Below are 17,033 nucleotides of genomic sequence, written 5' to 3'. Positions count from 1 at the left end.
GGCTCACAATCCAAGTTTTAATTACTATTTTATCTTCTACCCATTTCAGCTTTCAGATGTGCCCCTGTGGTGTCTTCTTGCTCAGTGTACACTGCAGTGACAGAGATGTGTGTAAGTTACCAAGGGCCATCTGTCTGGAAAAAGAAAAAAAAAAGGGGGGGGGCAACATAACCCTATGATCTTTCCAAGTGTGAATATTTTATGACTTAACAAAGTGCTATTGAAAGGCACTTTGAAACAAACAGCATCACGTACTCCCCTTTCCTGCTTGATAAGCCATGTGTTAATATTGCTTACCCTTGTCTTACCAATTTCCCAGCTGTATGACATGCACTAAGTTCTGGTGATTTATCATGGTACTCTGTGTTAAGCATTGCTGCAATTCACATGGTGTTAAGTGGTTACAGAAGAACACACAAATAAATATAATGAATTACTGGACTCTTTTAAATTCGGTACCACTGTATTCATGACTAGGAAGCAGGGAAAACTGAGCTGGCTCAGAGTACATTGGTTGATGTTGCGGAGTACAAGGAATAATAACCAACTCGACCCTGCTTTCACAACTCCATTCTTCAGCTGGGGGAAGAAAGGGTACAGTTTCTCTAGGGCTGGCGTCTCAGGGAAACTTATTGCTCACACTGTGCTCCGATACCTAATTTAATTTCACAGGGGAGTAGCGATTGGCGTTCACGTCGTGATTCACAGATCATGGAACAGGAAACAGCCTGTCAACTTCTAGGGAGCTGAAAGGGGGGAGGGTTGCTTAGAGAAAAACAAAAATCTGTTTTCTGAGGGAATTCGGCTCATGAGCACAGCAGGCAAACTTCAGTTCTGCTGTGACTCCTGCTGAAGTCAGAGGAGTCACTCTGCTGATTAATTTGCCCCTCAGTATATCAATTTGTAAGGTCTTGAGTGCAGACAAGTCTTTGGGTGAATTAAACACAAAACAAAACAAAAAGAAATAACACCCTCATCTAAGATCAGAGGTTTTTGAGACTTCAGTATGAATGTGCTTACTCTGTACTTCCATCCCAAATTAGCTGTATTCTGGATTTACTTCCACAGCCTCTGTAGTTTGTACCCAATTGCAAATGTCCATATGTGAATACTTTGCATCTTTTGCAAATCACGTCAACAAACTGAAAGTGTGCTTACACTAACATGTATGTGTATGCTGATGTCTCATTATTAGCATTTTTTTAATATGCTTCCATTTTCTCTCGTCTATTATTATGTGGATACTCTCAAGAACTTCTTTTTTTTTTTTTTTTTTTAAGAAAGAAGTACAATAATCTTAAACCAAATTTAGGAAATATTTTCATACTAAACACTGCACAATTATAGGTGGATTTTAGTGTCTTTAACAGCTCTGCTAGCAGATAGAAATAAAACGTGGAGAAGAGAGGCCATGTATATGTTATCCTTACATGTTTGACTTTTTTTCTCTGCAAGAAATTCTGCTTTCTTAATACAGTTGTCAAGCATTTCATGTATTGCTGGGGAGTTTTATGTTCCTAGAGAAACGTCTGTAATCCTTCTACTGTGGAATATTTTAGTATAAGGGTCAGTTCAAAATGTTATGAGATTCCCTCCACCTCCCCCAGATACAGTAATTTCTTTGTTGTTTGTACAAGATTTTCAAGATCATTGGAAGGAATGTGAGCAGCGAGAGACTACTGGCCTAATATATAAAAAACGTGGATTAAGATCTTTTTTTCCCTCCCAAATCGATGATAGCATTTCATGTGCACAGCAGAGATACAGCCTTAATTTGAAGGAAGAATAGTGCCATCTGGTGATTGCCGGGAAAGGCTTTTCTGCACCTTAAGCTGCAGGATCATAATGCCCTGTGAGAAAAAGTTCTGCCCAGTTGTGCCGTGGCTGTTGCGTTATACCCTTTCCTGAAGCAGACTCACTGCAGGCAGGCTGTTATCTAGCATGAGGTGTCCTAGGTAGTGTGCTCATTTAGGGGAGTATTTGTGCTCTAGCCTTGGATATGGATTCGAACCAGGTCTTCTGTAGTTTTCTCACTGTTATCCCCACCACTAAGTTGTCATCCCCTTTTCCCGCTGTGATTTTCACCTCTGCAGCTGGATGTCCTCATGGATGTGCTGCATAACCCTGTCTCCTGCTCTCTCCCCTTTTACTGTGCTGTTGACCCCATGAGACACTAGTGGACCATCTGGGAGGCAGTAACCCTTAGATGAGTGACATTTTGGGCTTCCTTGCTCCGTCCTCCTGGGAACTCCCGGTCTGCATTGCTTGGCTTATAAGCGAGGCTGTGGCTCAGTTCCAGCAGAAGACCTGCTCTCTGATCTCCTTTCTCGTTATGTTCTCATCAGTAATGAAGGGCTGGCGTCCAGATCATCACCAGTGCTGCTGCTGCCCGAGGGCAAACAGAGTTCAGCCTGCTGCTCTGGAACCGTGTGGGGTTTTCCATGGCTGTCAGCTTGGTGCGGGGAGAAAAGGCTGTGTTATGTTAAAGGTGGATTCATAAATTGTTTATACAGAGCTAAATGAACGTCATTTTACGAGCAAAAATAGTTACTGTGTGTGGTTCGTAGTCTGCCAATGGACAGGTTTTATTTAAAATAATTTATTCTGTGCACTTGGTGAAATGTCCTTTAATTGGTTCACATTTAGACTGATCACGTAAGCAAGCCCTTAAAGTAGAGTAGAAACCCCTAAATTTTACATCGTCAGAACATCGTTTTTTCTTTTTTGACTGGTTACTAAGTACACCCAAATCCACACAAACCAGGCTTCAGAGTTAAATATAAAATCTTGTTTGTAACTTGTCTTTTCTGCTTGTTTTTATTTGGCACAGGCTCATATGGTTGTTCTTATGCACAAAAGATAAACTAGCCTTTAGAGACAGCTTTGGACTTGCGTTTTGTTCTCTGTTTAAAAAAAAAAAAGTCCAACTTTAAGGTAATTCCTTTCTTTCCAGTTATTTCCCCTCCCTGCATTTAAACTGAGCCGTTAACGTGTGTAAGTGTGAGGTATGTTACTATGGCTCTGTATAGAATTGGATCATTATACAGTTAGTCATGGCTTTAAGGCATATTTATATCACGTCAGAAAAATGCCATCCTAATTGAAGGCATCTTTCCTAAAAAGCAGAACAAAGTGGGACCTCATCACATTGCTGTCTTGTGCCACCTTGATTTATTGACAGGAAACCAAACACTTTTCTTTGATCAGTGAAGAATAAAGGGGCAGGTGGATAAAAGCGTTGTGCGTATTTAATTTGGTCTTTCATTTTGCTGTAACATCATACAGAACGCTTCAGCATTACTCTCCACGGCAATTGTAGCTTGCATTAAAAGAGGAAATGGATACAAATAAATTTTTACTTAGATTAAGGACAGGCTTCACATTCCTGGCAAAATGCCAATATGTTGAGCGAGCATTACTGATATGCATTTTCTGTTCTGTGTTAGCATCTTGCTAAGGATGACAGTAATTAAAAGAAGAAATAATTTAAGTGAAGTGATTCTTCTTTCTAGAGAAGGCTGTTTCCTAATGGTATTGCCAAAAATCTCACCAAATGCATTAGGAGCAGAAGGGCGTACAGAGGGAATTGATCAGCAATTTCTGTATTTATTTTACTTTAATAGGATAAATAGGATATCTGGGGCCACTTGTAACACTCAGATTAAAGCAGTCAGAGAGATAATACAGAATTAGGAAGACTGAATCCATATGCTTCATCAGCTGATCTGTCAGAGCACCGTATGGCAAACAATTTTGCTTGTGGTCTGTTTCAACTTGTTAACAAATATGTTTACATAAAGCTTTGTGATGAGAGATATTCATCGAGGTCAGTGGTATGAAGTAAAGTGTTTTCTTGTGATTAAACTGGTCTTTTATCTTAGTTGTTCTGAGTTTAACCTCTCACAGTTAAACTGACTATGGGGAGAGACCTTTAACTTCAGCACCCTGCATTAGGTCACTAGTGTTAACAAACCTGACTATTGAAGTAATCTCCAGGATCTAATCTATTATGGATCCCATTTAATTCAACAATGAGCCTCTGACCACAAGAGACACATTAAGCCTCTGCAGAAGTCTAATGCAGCAAAAAATGCAAATGGGGGCACCAGGCTGTTCTGCAGGACAAGAAACCATGAGCTTTTTGGGGGGAACAAAAAAGAAAAAAGAAAAAAAGAAAAAAAAAAAAGAGGAATTTTGTTTCATCATTTTCAAAGCAAAAATTAAACTTTTACAAAGTTTATGTGAATTCTTTTTCCCATCTTTTAATACAACTGCCTTAAAATTGCTGGAGCAAAGCCAAAACAAGCCCTCTCCTTTACCAGAAATTCCAAACCCAGTAATTTTTCTGTCAGAGTACAAAATGGGTTTTGTGTTTTTTTTCTAAAGTTGTCAATACAGTGAGAATCCTTGAGCTGCCTAGTTTGAACTGCCATTTCTTGTTTGTGAAGATGCCACTGTTCTCTGTGTAAGAGAGCTCTGTGGCAGAATCTCATGATTAGAATTGAAGTGTCACCAGAAAATAGTTCAATACTGATTATTAGGATTACTCCTGAGCTGAAATATCAGGGCTTTGTACTGATGCATCTTTCAAAGTTGTTGATTTTCAGTGGTAAAAGAGAGATTTGTATGCTGAGGCATCTTTTTTATACCTCCTTTAAGAAATCACAGAAGACTTTTAACCTATCTGCTGGGACCTGTGAACAGGACCCTGGTAGCACTTTGGGCATTTGATTTTAAAGGTTCAGGGAGTCAGTACTGCTGCTGCTGTCGGATGGTTTGTGTGCTGAGAATGAGGTGCAAATTTAGGTGGGCTGCATTTACTCTTTCTCTTTTAAATCTGATTTCAGTGTTTCTCTTGTGGCAGCTCACTAACAGTCCTAATGATAGAGTTTCAGTGGATCATCTTGTCCTTTCAGGTTCAATCTACCTACTCCACTCAGTAAATGCTTCCATTGCACTGACTGGTGCATCATCACTGATTTCTTACAGGAGTAGATGGAGATGAACCACTTAAGTTCAGCCTCACAAGGGGATTTAACATATATAAAAAAAGAGTTTATTTTTTTTGTTGTTAATACCCACATCCAAGCATAAACATAACTCACTGCAGAGAGTTATCATTGTCTAGTTGGGTTGCCAGCATAAGCACCAGAGCTTCATGATCTGTGTCTGTTTTTTGGTCTCTATGGTTCTGTTGCCTTTGTAAATGAGAAGCCGGTGCTGTTAAATTTAGATGTGAGTTTCAATCCAGGCTTTCCAAAAACACAGAAATGTTTGGCTCTCATAAAAAAGTGCAGACCCTGAGTCAGACAGTCAAAGTTCAGTATGGTGAGATATTCCTGATGCAGAAGTACAGATTGAATCAATCTCTAATTAGAATTGAGAAGCAATCAGGATGTCATAATTAGGAATATTATATGCATTTCATTTTTTTTTCTGAAATGCAAATAAAGAACTTCTCATAACCTAAAAGACAGGAGTTGAAAGTAAGACTATTCTTAGGTTAAAACTGCGCAAGACAAATCAGTCACCAGCTTCATGGAGGAAATCAGAGATTGCTGAGATGACTTTGAAAACCCTAGAGCCTTTAACATCCAGTTTGTAGATTATAGAGCATAACAGTGTGGCTGAAAATGGCCATCTGATGCAGGCACTGACCTGTTGTTGTGATCAGCTGTGTACCTGATATCTCAGCAGGCAAATGTGTTTTTTTCTCATTCGTGACAACAAAGGCAAAATAAACCCATGTGATAAACTAACCTAGTGTGTCTTTAAGTTGGTCCTTGCAGGTCAAGGATGAAGTAGGTTGAAAGCAGTCCTCGGGGCTTGCTGCTCTGTCAGTTTGTATCTGTGCTAAGTGAAAAAAATCATTTTAATATCACAGAAGACATGTAGAGGATAGTGTTTTATTTTTCTTGTATATGAATTACTGTTTCTCTCTGTTCTGATTTTCATTGAAGTGCCTGCCTATAAATAATCTAGGAAAGGTGGGGGATTTCCACATGTTGTGCATGCTTAGTGTGCCTTTTGCACGTCCTGGCTTTAGATGTTGAAGTAGCTTGTTCTTCAGAGAAATTACAGTTCTGCAGCAGCTATGATGAAGGATTTAGGGGCTGCAAGTCCCTAAGGCTACAGTTGCTTTTCTTAAATGAGTCAGAAGAATCCAAAGCCAATTGTTAAAGAAAAAATGATTCTTTTCATAGAGGAGTTCATTAGTGACATAAAGTCACGAGAAAGAGGAGGAGGCATCTGTAACATGAGATGGCTATTAACTGGTATTAGTGTGAGTGCTTAAAATCAGAAGAACTAAAATAATGCAAACCACAAGGTCTGATGGAGAAGAAAACAAAAGTTAAATTTTGGCCAATTTGGTTGAAGTGAGGCTATTGCTTGACTTTGATGTGCACAAGATTTATCCTTTTCAAGAGGTGCTGAATATCTCTGCCGGCCTTTGGCTTCAGTGAAAGCGAATTTTTAAAAATGGACCACTAAATATCATTAGTGTTCTTGGTTGCCTGGAGAATTTCATGAGGTCTTTGTGCTCTGTTGCCAGGGCATATGCAAAACATGGCCCAGGATATACATCTGGCTCCTGCTGTCATTTCCAAATCCCTGCCATAATTTTAGTAAGAACAGACTGAATCTTAAAAACACTTTATCTACAACTTCACTGATGATTATTTCCTAGTTTCTAATTTTCTATTTATTCTGGCTTTCAACACTCAAAACCTTCTTAAAACCTCCCCGAGTTTGCTCTTTTCAGTTCACTCTCCTGATGGAAACTCCTTTTTAGCAATTGAAAAAAATGTTTGACACCCTCTGTAGAAATTCTTCCCTCCCCACCTCCAATCTTTGGTCTTAATTTAGAGGCTGAATTTATTTGTATTATTAATTTAATGATATTTAGTAATGCTCTTCTTAATACTGTTAAAGAGTTAGTGAAGGACTGAAATGGATGTGAATCTTTAGCTGGGGATATTTTCACACATATTTTGCTGCTAACTGTGATGTCACTTCTCAAGTTGCTTCCCAAAAGAGTCTGAAATACTTTGAAAGGGAGAAAATATGGCATTATATGGCTCTTTTGGCTTTATTCTAGTGTAACTGAGACTGTCGAGTTGAAAATGTGGGAGGATTAGTTAGTAGGCAGGAGGCAGAACGGTGATTATTGCTTTCAATGGATCTTTTTTTAACTCATGCTGTGTATTTGGCTGCTCTGTTTTAGTTCACCGTAGAATTAAAATAGCCTCTCATGCTAAGCAGGGATATTGGAGCTGTAAACTCAAACGGGTAAGATCACCAGGTATTAATAGATGGCACATCCTCTGCTGTGTGTGCACCCAGTGCCCCGCTCCTGCTGGGTCCCAGCTGGTGTTACTTGCAGCTCAAGTTGAGGCTGAAGACAGTTGTCACTGTTTGCTTCACATGAACACAAAGTGTCAGCTTCAAGCTACCAATTTGTGACCATCTGATGTACAAATTGAAGAACAATAATGTCAGACAATTGAGGACAGTCTCAGAAGTACAGAATTGTTTTCCTCACTCTGTTATTCAAAGCAGATTTGAGCCCCGCTTAGAATTTAATTTTTCCCATCTGCTGTGTTTTAATGAGAAGCAATAATTTTTAAAGTTCCTAGTTTGGCTGGAGTGGTGTCTACTTTTTAAATAATAAACCCTGACTGTTTGTGACTGGCTGTGATCCGCTCTACGTCGTCAAGTAGTTCTTCGGGCTGGGGTAGTCGTGATAGTTTAATGTTTTTAGGCAGCCAAATAGCACGGAAAGTCCCTTGGAATTGGGTGACTGAGTCCCCAAGGCTCTGCTGAGAACATCAAACATAGCGTCAGAGTTTCCACAAGGTTTGCAAGCTGTGACCAGCGGCTCTTAGCCAGGAAGTTCAGCCTGTGCTGTTGCCTCCTTCCAGGAGCTGCTTTCCCTGGATCCCTCTTGTGGCATGCCTTATGCAGAAAGTCATCACAACTCCCTGAGTGTCTTCACTTGAGCTGGGATTTCCCCAAGAGCCCAAGGCAGAGCATATGTCCAGCTGGTTACAGAATGCCCCTTTCTACCCATGGCACCTGCTCTGGGGATGACCCTCTGCCCCTTTCTCCTACACTTCCTAGGGTTTTCCAGCTATGCTCTACTGTGGTAGGAGGCAATGTGGAAAATTAGGTACTACTTTATGTTGGTACCAGTGGAGTTAGTTAATTGGAGGTCCTCTGTCAGATATAAATGACAGGGAATTAAGTTGCATTGGTTTGTGACCAGAATTTGCATCCACTCAGGTGCAGACTTTCCTAGTCTGTAGGCCTTGAATCTTACCAAATCTAATCCTCCCATTCCTTCATATTATTTCTGCATCATTTTTTTTTACTGTTGGCTGCCAGTGTCCACAAAGATATTTTCTTTTGGCACGTGTAACAAGTCTGGAAAAGCTTGCTGGGTGACCTGAAAGTAACAACTGATAGTCTTCCTGGAAAGTTACAAATGGCACCGAAACTGCGTAGAACTCAAATGTGTTCTCTGTTTCTCTGTCTTAACAGGTCAGTTTGTCTGTTGAGTATGATGGGCCAAATAACCTCTTTTTTTAAAATTTAATGTAGATGTCTTTGCTAAAGCAGTGAGACTGTGGTCCATCCAGAGAGGTGCTCAACCGAGCCTGGTGGTATCAGTGCAAGCAGTTACCGTGACATCATCACTCAGCAAGAGTAAAGAATAACCATGGTGTAACTCTTGCGTTGCAGACTGACAGTACAGTTTGGATAAATGTGATCCTTTGGCCCTTGGAACGTTGAGCACAGTGCTCAAGGACCCACGTGCAGTGTGTGGAGGTGTGCACACTTAGGGCAGGCAGCATCCTCGGGCAGTTTGGTGGCTGATTCCTGACAACCCACAGAGGTCATGCAAGGCTAGCTCTGGTTCTGTTTTTCCCAGAGACTGCATAACCAAATCTGGACATATCAGGACAGGGAAAGTAAAAGGCCTTGCTGTACCTTCAGTGCCTGCTGCAGATTAAATGGTATCAGTTTACTAAGAATTTTTAGCATGGATAAAATACTCCAACAGTCTTCTTGTAAATGTCTGAACAATTTTTCTCAAACGCTGAAATAATTCACCCCAGACAAACACCTGGCAGTATATGTTTCAGTCTGAGCTCTTTGGCTGACAAAGCTGTCACGAACTGAAAGGCCCTGTAATGGAAGAAAGTTAGTCAGCTGTAACTGTGAGCTTTCTGAACAGTGTCACCTAAGGTAGAGGTGCAGGATGTGGGGATGGCAACTGCTGCCCCAGACAAAGCGTGCTATAGACAGTGATACATTCCATGGGTTTTATAAGAAAGGAAAAAAGTCTTTCCTTCTCAAACCAGTGTCTCTTTCTTAAAGAATGCATTGTTTTCATTCTGGCTTTCCAAAGAAAGTGATCTTACATGGTCATCCTGCTCTCTTGACAGTTTCAAGCAAGTGTGGCAGATGGGAAGAAGTTTCAGAGGTTATTACCTTCCTAGAAATTTTATGTCAGCCTATGGTGGGATACCAGAGGAAGGTCCAAATCAATGGCCTTGCTCGGTAGTGGTTGACTGGCAGTTTAACACAGTGTGAGACTAGAGAGAACCCTGTATAAAGCTGCTGCACAGCATGCACACGTAGCCCCAGGCACGGCTGCCTCCTTCTGACTGTGTGGCCTCAGGGCTGTTGCTGAGGAAAGGGGTCTTTGCAATACAGTGACTGTTGAGGGGACAAAAAGTGTAACTCCTTAGTGAGACCCATCTCCTTAGATCCTGTGTTTGCAGAACTACTTTAAAAATTTTCCCCTGGCTGCTCTGTGATCCTTGGACTCTGGTGTCTTGCACGCAGGCTACAGACACACTCCATGTGGCAGTCGTGGCATTTTCTGCTCTGCAAATCAATGTAATTGTTATCAGGAAGGTCTGCTCTTATTATGGTGGTACCATTCCAAACATCTTATAGTTGTTATGGCTCACACAAGATCTAGAGTCTTCCCTCATTATGGGATCATCTTTTGAGCTTATCTGGCTCTGGGTGCTTTGAAGACTCAATAGCAAAGCCAGTGATTACACTGATGCTTAGGAGAGGTTTTCTTTGATCAATGTGATGAGACAACAGGAAGATGCTATTTTCAGCCCTAGCAAAGAGCGTGCCTTACAGAGCCTGTGGCTGGTTCACCTCCAGAGAGCAGTAGGAATGCTGTGCCTCAATAAGCCAGAGAAGAGATTCTCATAAACATCTTGTTTGCTCACCAGAGAAGAGAAAACCTGAAATCTTGTGTTAGTACAAAATAAGAGAGAAATAAAAATAAAAAAGACTTGTGCAGTTTTTAATACAGAAAAGTGAAATGTCAAAGAATTGTATGCACGCTTCTCTTTCTCCTTAGTCATTCAGTGGAAGGTGGAGTAGTTAAGTCTGTGGCGCCTTTAAAATGATTCATTATTTCCATAGAAGCCAATTCGTGTTTATCCTTCAAATTGCTCTGCGGACATTAAAATAATGGAGAATTATATTTGCTTTTAATTTTGTTTCCAGACATCTTGGCCTGAACATTTATGATGTGACTTGGAAACTATATCAAACGTTGATTTATAGTTGCTTGTAATTGTGTGAAGATTGAAGATACGCTGGACGCTGCTTATTTTAATTCTTTTTTTTTCCTCCTCTCCTCCCCCATCCTTTTGCTTACAGAGTGTTCTTGAGTGTAACGTGGTGAAAGGCCAGCATCTCTGCCTACAGTGCTTTCCCTTACAAAAGCCACATCAAATAAATATTTTATTTTTTCCTAACATGAGGATGTGTGAAATGAATTGTGGTTTGTGTTTGGTAATTGGTTTGGTTTTGGGTTTTTTTCATGCTGAAGTTTTGACTGGTTTTGTGTTGCCATGATAATCGTCCTTTTTGTAGGGTGAAAGAACAGTATTTTTTAGTTAGGCTGTCTAAGTTCAATCTTATGAGAATCATATACAAAATATTAGTGGGGACGGGAAAGACTTTTATGTGCATTAAGGTATCTATTAAGTGTGTGGATGTCAAATCTGCTTCGCGGGTGAGTCAACAGGAACAATTCATAACCTAGATTTATCTATCAGGTCTTATGAGTAAAGGAATTTGTTATTCCTATTTTCCTAAATTCATTTCTCCTACACAGTTCTATCTGTTTTCCCCCTTAGCCAGTAAATAGCTATTCTTAGAGTTTTATGCATAATATAATTTAACAAAAGAAAATTAATGGGATTTTGTGAAATGCAATAGAAGAGCCCAACGAAGGTTGCACAGGTTTATTTTCTAGTCATGTAACACAATCCAAAACAAACTATTCAAAAATTCTAAGTGTTCATTAAAATTTGCTAGAATATTGTTTTCATAGGGCATTTAAGAGTATTGCTTGCAGATAAGTCTCCTGCCCTGACAGAAATTGTCTGTGTGATAGTGGGACACGCTGCTCGTGGTTTGACCCTGCACATGAAGCAGTAGGTGTGCTTCTTGGCACATCAACGTTTTCTTGCAAATTCCCAGTGATCCCCCACCAATGCAAACTTAGATGATTGCACAGTTAGCACTGTGAGCTATCCATGTCTGTCCTCAGTCTCTGATGCATCCTGCTGTGATCTGGCCATCTTCTTTTTATATGCATTCTTTCAGAGAAAACCCTTTTTATTTATTTCTGTACATGAAAAGAAGCCACAAAACATGTTGCAAGTGCATTTGGACCCAGTTAGGAATTCCAGGTCATACTGTGGCCAAAACCACTGTTTTTCAGCATTGTAAGGAATTAGTTTTTCTCCTTAAAAGTGAGCATGCTTAGTTGATCTGGTTTTGTTGTTGTTGTTTGGTTGGTTTTTTTCCCCAGCCTATTTGCTTTCTCATTCTCCTGCCCTAGAGCATTTCAGTTTTAGTCACTGCATGACATTGCTTAAATCAGGGCTGGAATGAAGTCACAACTGCACAGTCTTCTCCAAAATTCATGGGAGGGAACTGGATTCACAGTTATTGGCATAGATGAGTAAATGAATACTGACCAATGTGCAATTAAATTCACCTTAGGTTAGCTCTTTGTTGTTTGGTTTTATCAAATTAGTTGTTTGTTAGCGTTGATTGCAAATGTCTTATTCATGCCACTATTTCCAAGTATCTGGCCTTTGAGTTGCAATGAGTAAAGTGGTTTGGAAAGAATACAAATCAGTTCATGCAGAGGCTGTGCACGTAAGAAGGAAACTACTTACAAAGTCCAAATATGGATTTTAGATGCACTTTTACCCTGACAAAAAAGACACTGTGCATATACATGTGTGCAGATGTGTGCATGTGCATATATACTATCACATCAATCCAAATTTTTCACCAGTTTACTGTCTTGCTTTCACATCATCATATGTCTTTTAATGTAAATTCCAGGTTTTCTTGCCCTTTAGGGAAAGGCATTTTTGTTTACTTTCTGAATAATGGTTTCCAAAGTATATGCAGTTCTCTACAGTTTTGTAGTAGTGATTCTGAAAAATGAAATATTTTAAAATGTTTTCATTCATGCAATTTGTAACTTTTTTGGAAAATAATACTTTAAATACCTGTAATTTTATCTAGTCTGACTGTGCTCTAAATTGACCCTGAAATAGATGAAATATTCAAACTGTTTGGAAAAGAAGGTGCTTTCCTGTATACAAGTACTGTGCAATTAAATTACAACTTATAAACCTTTCCAATTTAGGATGTGTGTAAATGTACTGAAATTGGTGGATTAGAGCAGTGCTTACCCTCTTGTGCTTCTTTCTTCAAGAGGAATTTAAGCTTGGTCTGTTGTTCTTTTACACATGCCCTCATTCTAAGGATTTTAAGAATTATAAGTAGGTCAGACAATACTGTAACTTTCATATACTGACAATTAAAGCAGCTCAGTACAATAGAGTGATGACTTTGAACTGTGTAAAATGTTTTCACAGTCTTATGCAATGCAGGATGTCACTGTGCACATGTTTGTGGTGACCCTGGCCAGGCTGTACTGATGGAGCACACATCTCATTTTCATAGTGGGGGAAAATCAATGTGGATCTCCTCACAGGCATGGTGCTGACCTCACTGGGTGTACTCTGTGCAGGCAGGATTGATGGGTGGATGGCTGCATGGGTTTTACCATGCGCTTGATCCTGGCATAACTCATCACAGCCTGGGGTTTTGATTCAGGCAGATCTGCTGGGTCCCAGAGTCAAGGTGGGGTCACCAAGACATCTGACAAGGCATCCTCACGTGTTAGAGGCCATGTGGCAGAAAATTCACCATTGAGAAGAGAAGGGCTCTCCTTCTCCCCACTTGGTGCTAATCATGGAGAACAATGCTGGCTGCTTTGCAAAATATTAGTACTGCTGTACAAAATCTGGGCCTCTGCTTATAGCCCGCTGAGTCAGACTTGTTTACTTCATTGAAGTATTAATCTCTGTCTCTGATTGGCAGTCAACAACTCCAGGCTCCAGGCTTAATAGAATCTCAAACTGTAGATTATGCAGTTTTGCTGAAAATATGAGGCTTCTATTGCGTTTTGAATGACATATTGTCCCTCACTCTCCTTTGGTCTGTTTTTCAGGGCTGAGGTTAAGATAGATAATTAATTCCTCCCATCCCAAGCCTTGTCTTTTAATTTAAGAATTTTCTTTAGCATCTGCCAGAATCTTCTGCATGCACTCCTGAGAGGCTAAGCAATGAAAGAGCCATTAAATTAAGTTCAGACATTAATTTTTTTCAGTAGGATGAAATAGCACTTCAGTATATCAAGCGACTTCTGGTTCATGTTATTTCATAGCGTGGCAAAGAAATATGGGAAGAAGAAGCTGTTTCTCTGGTTTCATGAGAGGGTGGTGAGTTAGGAGGTGTCTCTTCTGGTTCTGCAGTTTACTTCTGTGTTAGCAAGAGGTAGGACACAAGGAGGGGATCCTGTGATAGCGAGAAGTAGAACACAAGGAGTGGATCAGTGGAGTGAAACTTCTATTTGCCAAGGGCCTGATGTCCACGCTACACAAATGGGGAGGAGTTTCGCTCACTCAGCTCATATATCACTTTCCTCAGAAATACTTTTCTGTTGCCTGTAAGGCCTTTTGTGAGAACGAAGCAGTGTCAAGCTGGGCTACACTGTTCTTTGTGTTTTGAGGTCCATAAACACTGTCACTGGTGAGTCATTCCTGGATGGGGCTCTGATCACTCTCCTGCTAAGTCTGACCAATTCTCCATATTGTGTCTTTGCCACTTCAAAAACCTCATCTGTTCTTCTCACAAACATAACTTCACCATTTATAAAACCCTATATTTTAATATTGTCTAATAAATACCTGAAAGTAAATTAGTACAAAATCTACTGGAGTGATCTCTCTGGCACAAACTGCATGTACACATGCTGTAAGTCCCGAACAGTAGCAGCAGGCTTAAGCTTATGTATCAGAAACACAGCAGAGGAAAAATGGTCACTCTTGGAGTGCCTTGAATTAGCAATTTCATGCAGAATTTATGGCAGGTTTTTGTACACCAGCTAGTGAGGCTGAAATGTCACTGCTGCATTGAATCTCCATATGCTTCCTTCCTTTCTAGTTGTTCTACTTCTATGTGCATTCAGTCTCACTGTTCTTGTAGTAGATTTTAAAGATCCTCAATCTTTTGCAATTGTATCATATGTCATGTGTCAATTCACAGACTTGACAACTTCCCTGCTTTTGGCAATATACTGTTTCCTTTATTGCCAATACAGTGCCCTACTGGTTTTCGAGACAGGTGGTAGTTGAAGCTGCTGATTGTGGGGAAGGTTCTGGAGAAACTCAAAGATGCATTAATGGATCAACTCTGTTGTGCATGCACTGAAAGCCCAGTGCTATAGCTGTGTGAAATTACCTGTGCCTGTGATAAATGGACTGCACATATGAGGACAGTTTGCCTGGGCCACACTTGGTTTGCGTTGCATCATTTGCCCATCAATTATATCCATGGTTAGGCTGCGTAAGATCTGCCAGTGATAGGACCTGGTCCCTGATATTGCTTCTGCTTACACATCACTTCAGTTAATAATTCTTCCTAAATGATATATGTAAAGTAGGTATATATTTCAAACCCAAGAGAAAGTAAGGACCATCTGAATTGGTCATACAAGTTTGTGGAGTAGCTATTCTCATCACTTCCATGTGAATAAAATAAGGTTTGAAAAATCCACTTTTTACTCCATCTCAGATTTGTTATAGCTGCCCAATATGCAATTTCTTGGAGAAGAATGTTGCTGCCACCATACCAGAATACTGTAGTTTATTTGCATGGTGATATTTTAAAGATCTCAGTATATTCCTGGGATTAATTTCATTCATCCAAGTGTAAGCATTGAATAGTTGTTCTAGATGCCTCTGTAGTCAGTAGACAGGCATCTCTCAAGAGAGACTCCTCCCATCCCATGCAAAGCTATGTCTCCAAAATTATTTGTGCAAATAGCTCTGGCCATTGACTATGTCTCTGTAGGGAGCCTGAACAATTCATTTGGATGGGTTGTCAGCTGCAGATGGTGAAAACGATGAAATCAGATATGATGGAATCCCAAAGTCTTTGCAGAATGTGAGCATTACACCTGATGATCAATCTATTCAGCAGCATTCTCCTTATTTAAAGAATTATTTCATGTTATTATTTTTCCACTCTGTGGGTAACCACTTTAACAAAAATTGTGAAGAGAGTTCACCACAGCTTTAGATACTGCTCAGCAGGTTGTTCACTTCTGTTGTTTTTCTCTTCTTTAGTCCTCTGGTACCAGTATCACAGTGGATATCGCTGTCATGGGAGAAGCACATGGGCTCATCACAGACCTTTTGGCCGATCCTTCACTGCCCCCCAACGTGTGCACATCGCTGAGAACAGTGAGCAACCTGCTTAATACGCAGTTAACCTTCCAGGCCATCCACAAGCCAAGGGTGAATCCTTTGGTGTCCTTCAGTGAGAACTACACTTGCTCCGACTCGGAGGAATGTCCAGAAAAAGGAGAGAAACTGGCCATTCCCAAGGTGAGTACTGGAGCCTGTCTGTCATCTTGTAACTTGGCTCTCCCTAAAGGTACATCACTGGGCCATCGAGAGGCATCACTGGGATTTTTGCTTGTTTGCTTCAGATTAACATCCTGTGCACCAGCGACACTCTATTGTAAAGGACAGCTAATCCATGGTTGGTTTCATAGTAACACAGTTCCTGTGTATCCCTCAACTCACGGCCAGGTTTTCTTTGATTCAGGCATGTTTAGAAGATGGTGTTTGACACACAGTAGATCACACAGATGGTGTGCATATTTTCTTGCAGCTGTTGGTTGGAGCTTGAGAGAAGAAATGACAGGGAGAAGAGCAAGCAGAAGCCTTTTATCATTCAGACTCACAGGTCTGCCCCATCGCTTCTTACACAGAAATTCTCCTCCCACTCAAAAGATTTGAGCCACTGTGTGCGGGGTGACTATCCTAGACAATGAGCATTGGGGAAATAAGCAGTAATATGAGGGACCTTTTTGCTCACTTTAAAGGTTGGAATTTAAAATTCTGTATGAATTTCAGTCTCTTCTTCCTTCCCTTAGCCAGAAGTTGACAACCTGTAGTAGGCAATGAAGAACTCCCTATTGATGACCTCCAAGTCTTTGGGTCAAGTTTAAAATGCTGCATACCAAACAAACAAACAAAAAGTTTATCACAATCATTAGTATGACAACTACAGTGAACTTGTGAGAAGTGGTCTTGAAAAGAAAAAAAAGACTGAACCAAAAAAAAATCTATCTATTACTGCTTTGACAGATGGCTTTATAAATGCTCAGGAATCTGACAAGAAATAACCAGTGTTAGCTACCCACGTTTAGTACGTGAACAGCTAGAGAGAGCTTAGAGTTAATTTGAGTTGTAGGTTTGTGGCTAATTAGCTGTCCTGCAAGGCTTACATTTTACTTTTGAAAGGAAACCAAAATGCTTTTGTACTGCAGTCTCCCTTCTAAAATTAAATACAGGCAAAGTACGTTGCACAGGCAAATGCTTTTATGTTTT

At 40.3% G+C, this 17,033-nt stretch overlaps 1 protein-coding gene across 1 annotated transcript in view; it reads left to right on the top strand.

The window, feature by feature from the left end:
• The window catches only part of PDE3A (phosphodiesterase 3A), an 81,857-nt gene that overhangs the window by 27,556 nt on the left and 37,268 nt on the right, over positions 1–17,033 (top strand). The window contains exon 2 of the mRNA XM_027894238.1: positions 15,762–16,022. Coding sequence (XP_027750039.1) covers positions 15,762–16,022 — 261 coding nt within the window. The remainder of the gene's footprint in view (positions 1–15,761; positions 16,023–17,033) is intronic.

This window comes from Empidonax traillii, unplaced genomic scaffold (genome assembly GCF_003031625.1).
Source record: "Empidonax traillii isolate 1590-97213 ecotype Southwest subspecies unplaced genomic scaffold, ASM303162v1 scaffold422:size936756, whole genome shotgun sequence".
NCBI lineage: Eukaryota > Metazoa > Chordata > Aves > Passeriformes > Tyrannidae > Empidonax > Empidonax traillii.
This window is presented reverse-complemented; position numbering and strand designations above follow the sequence as displayed.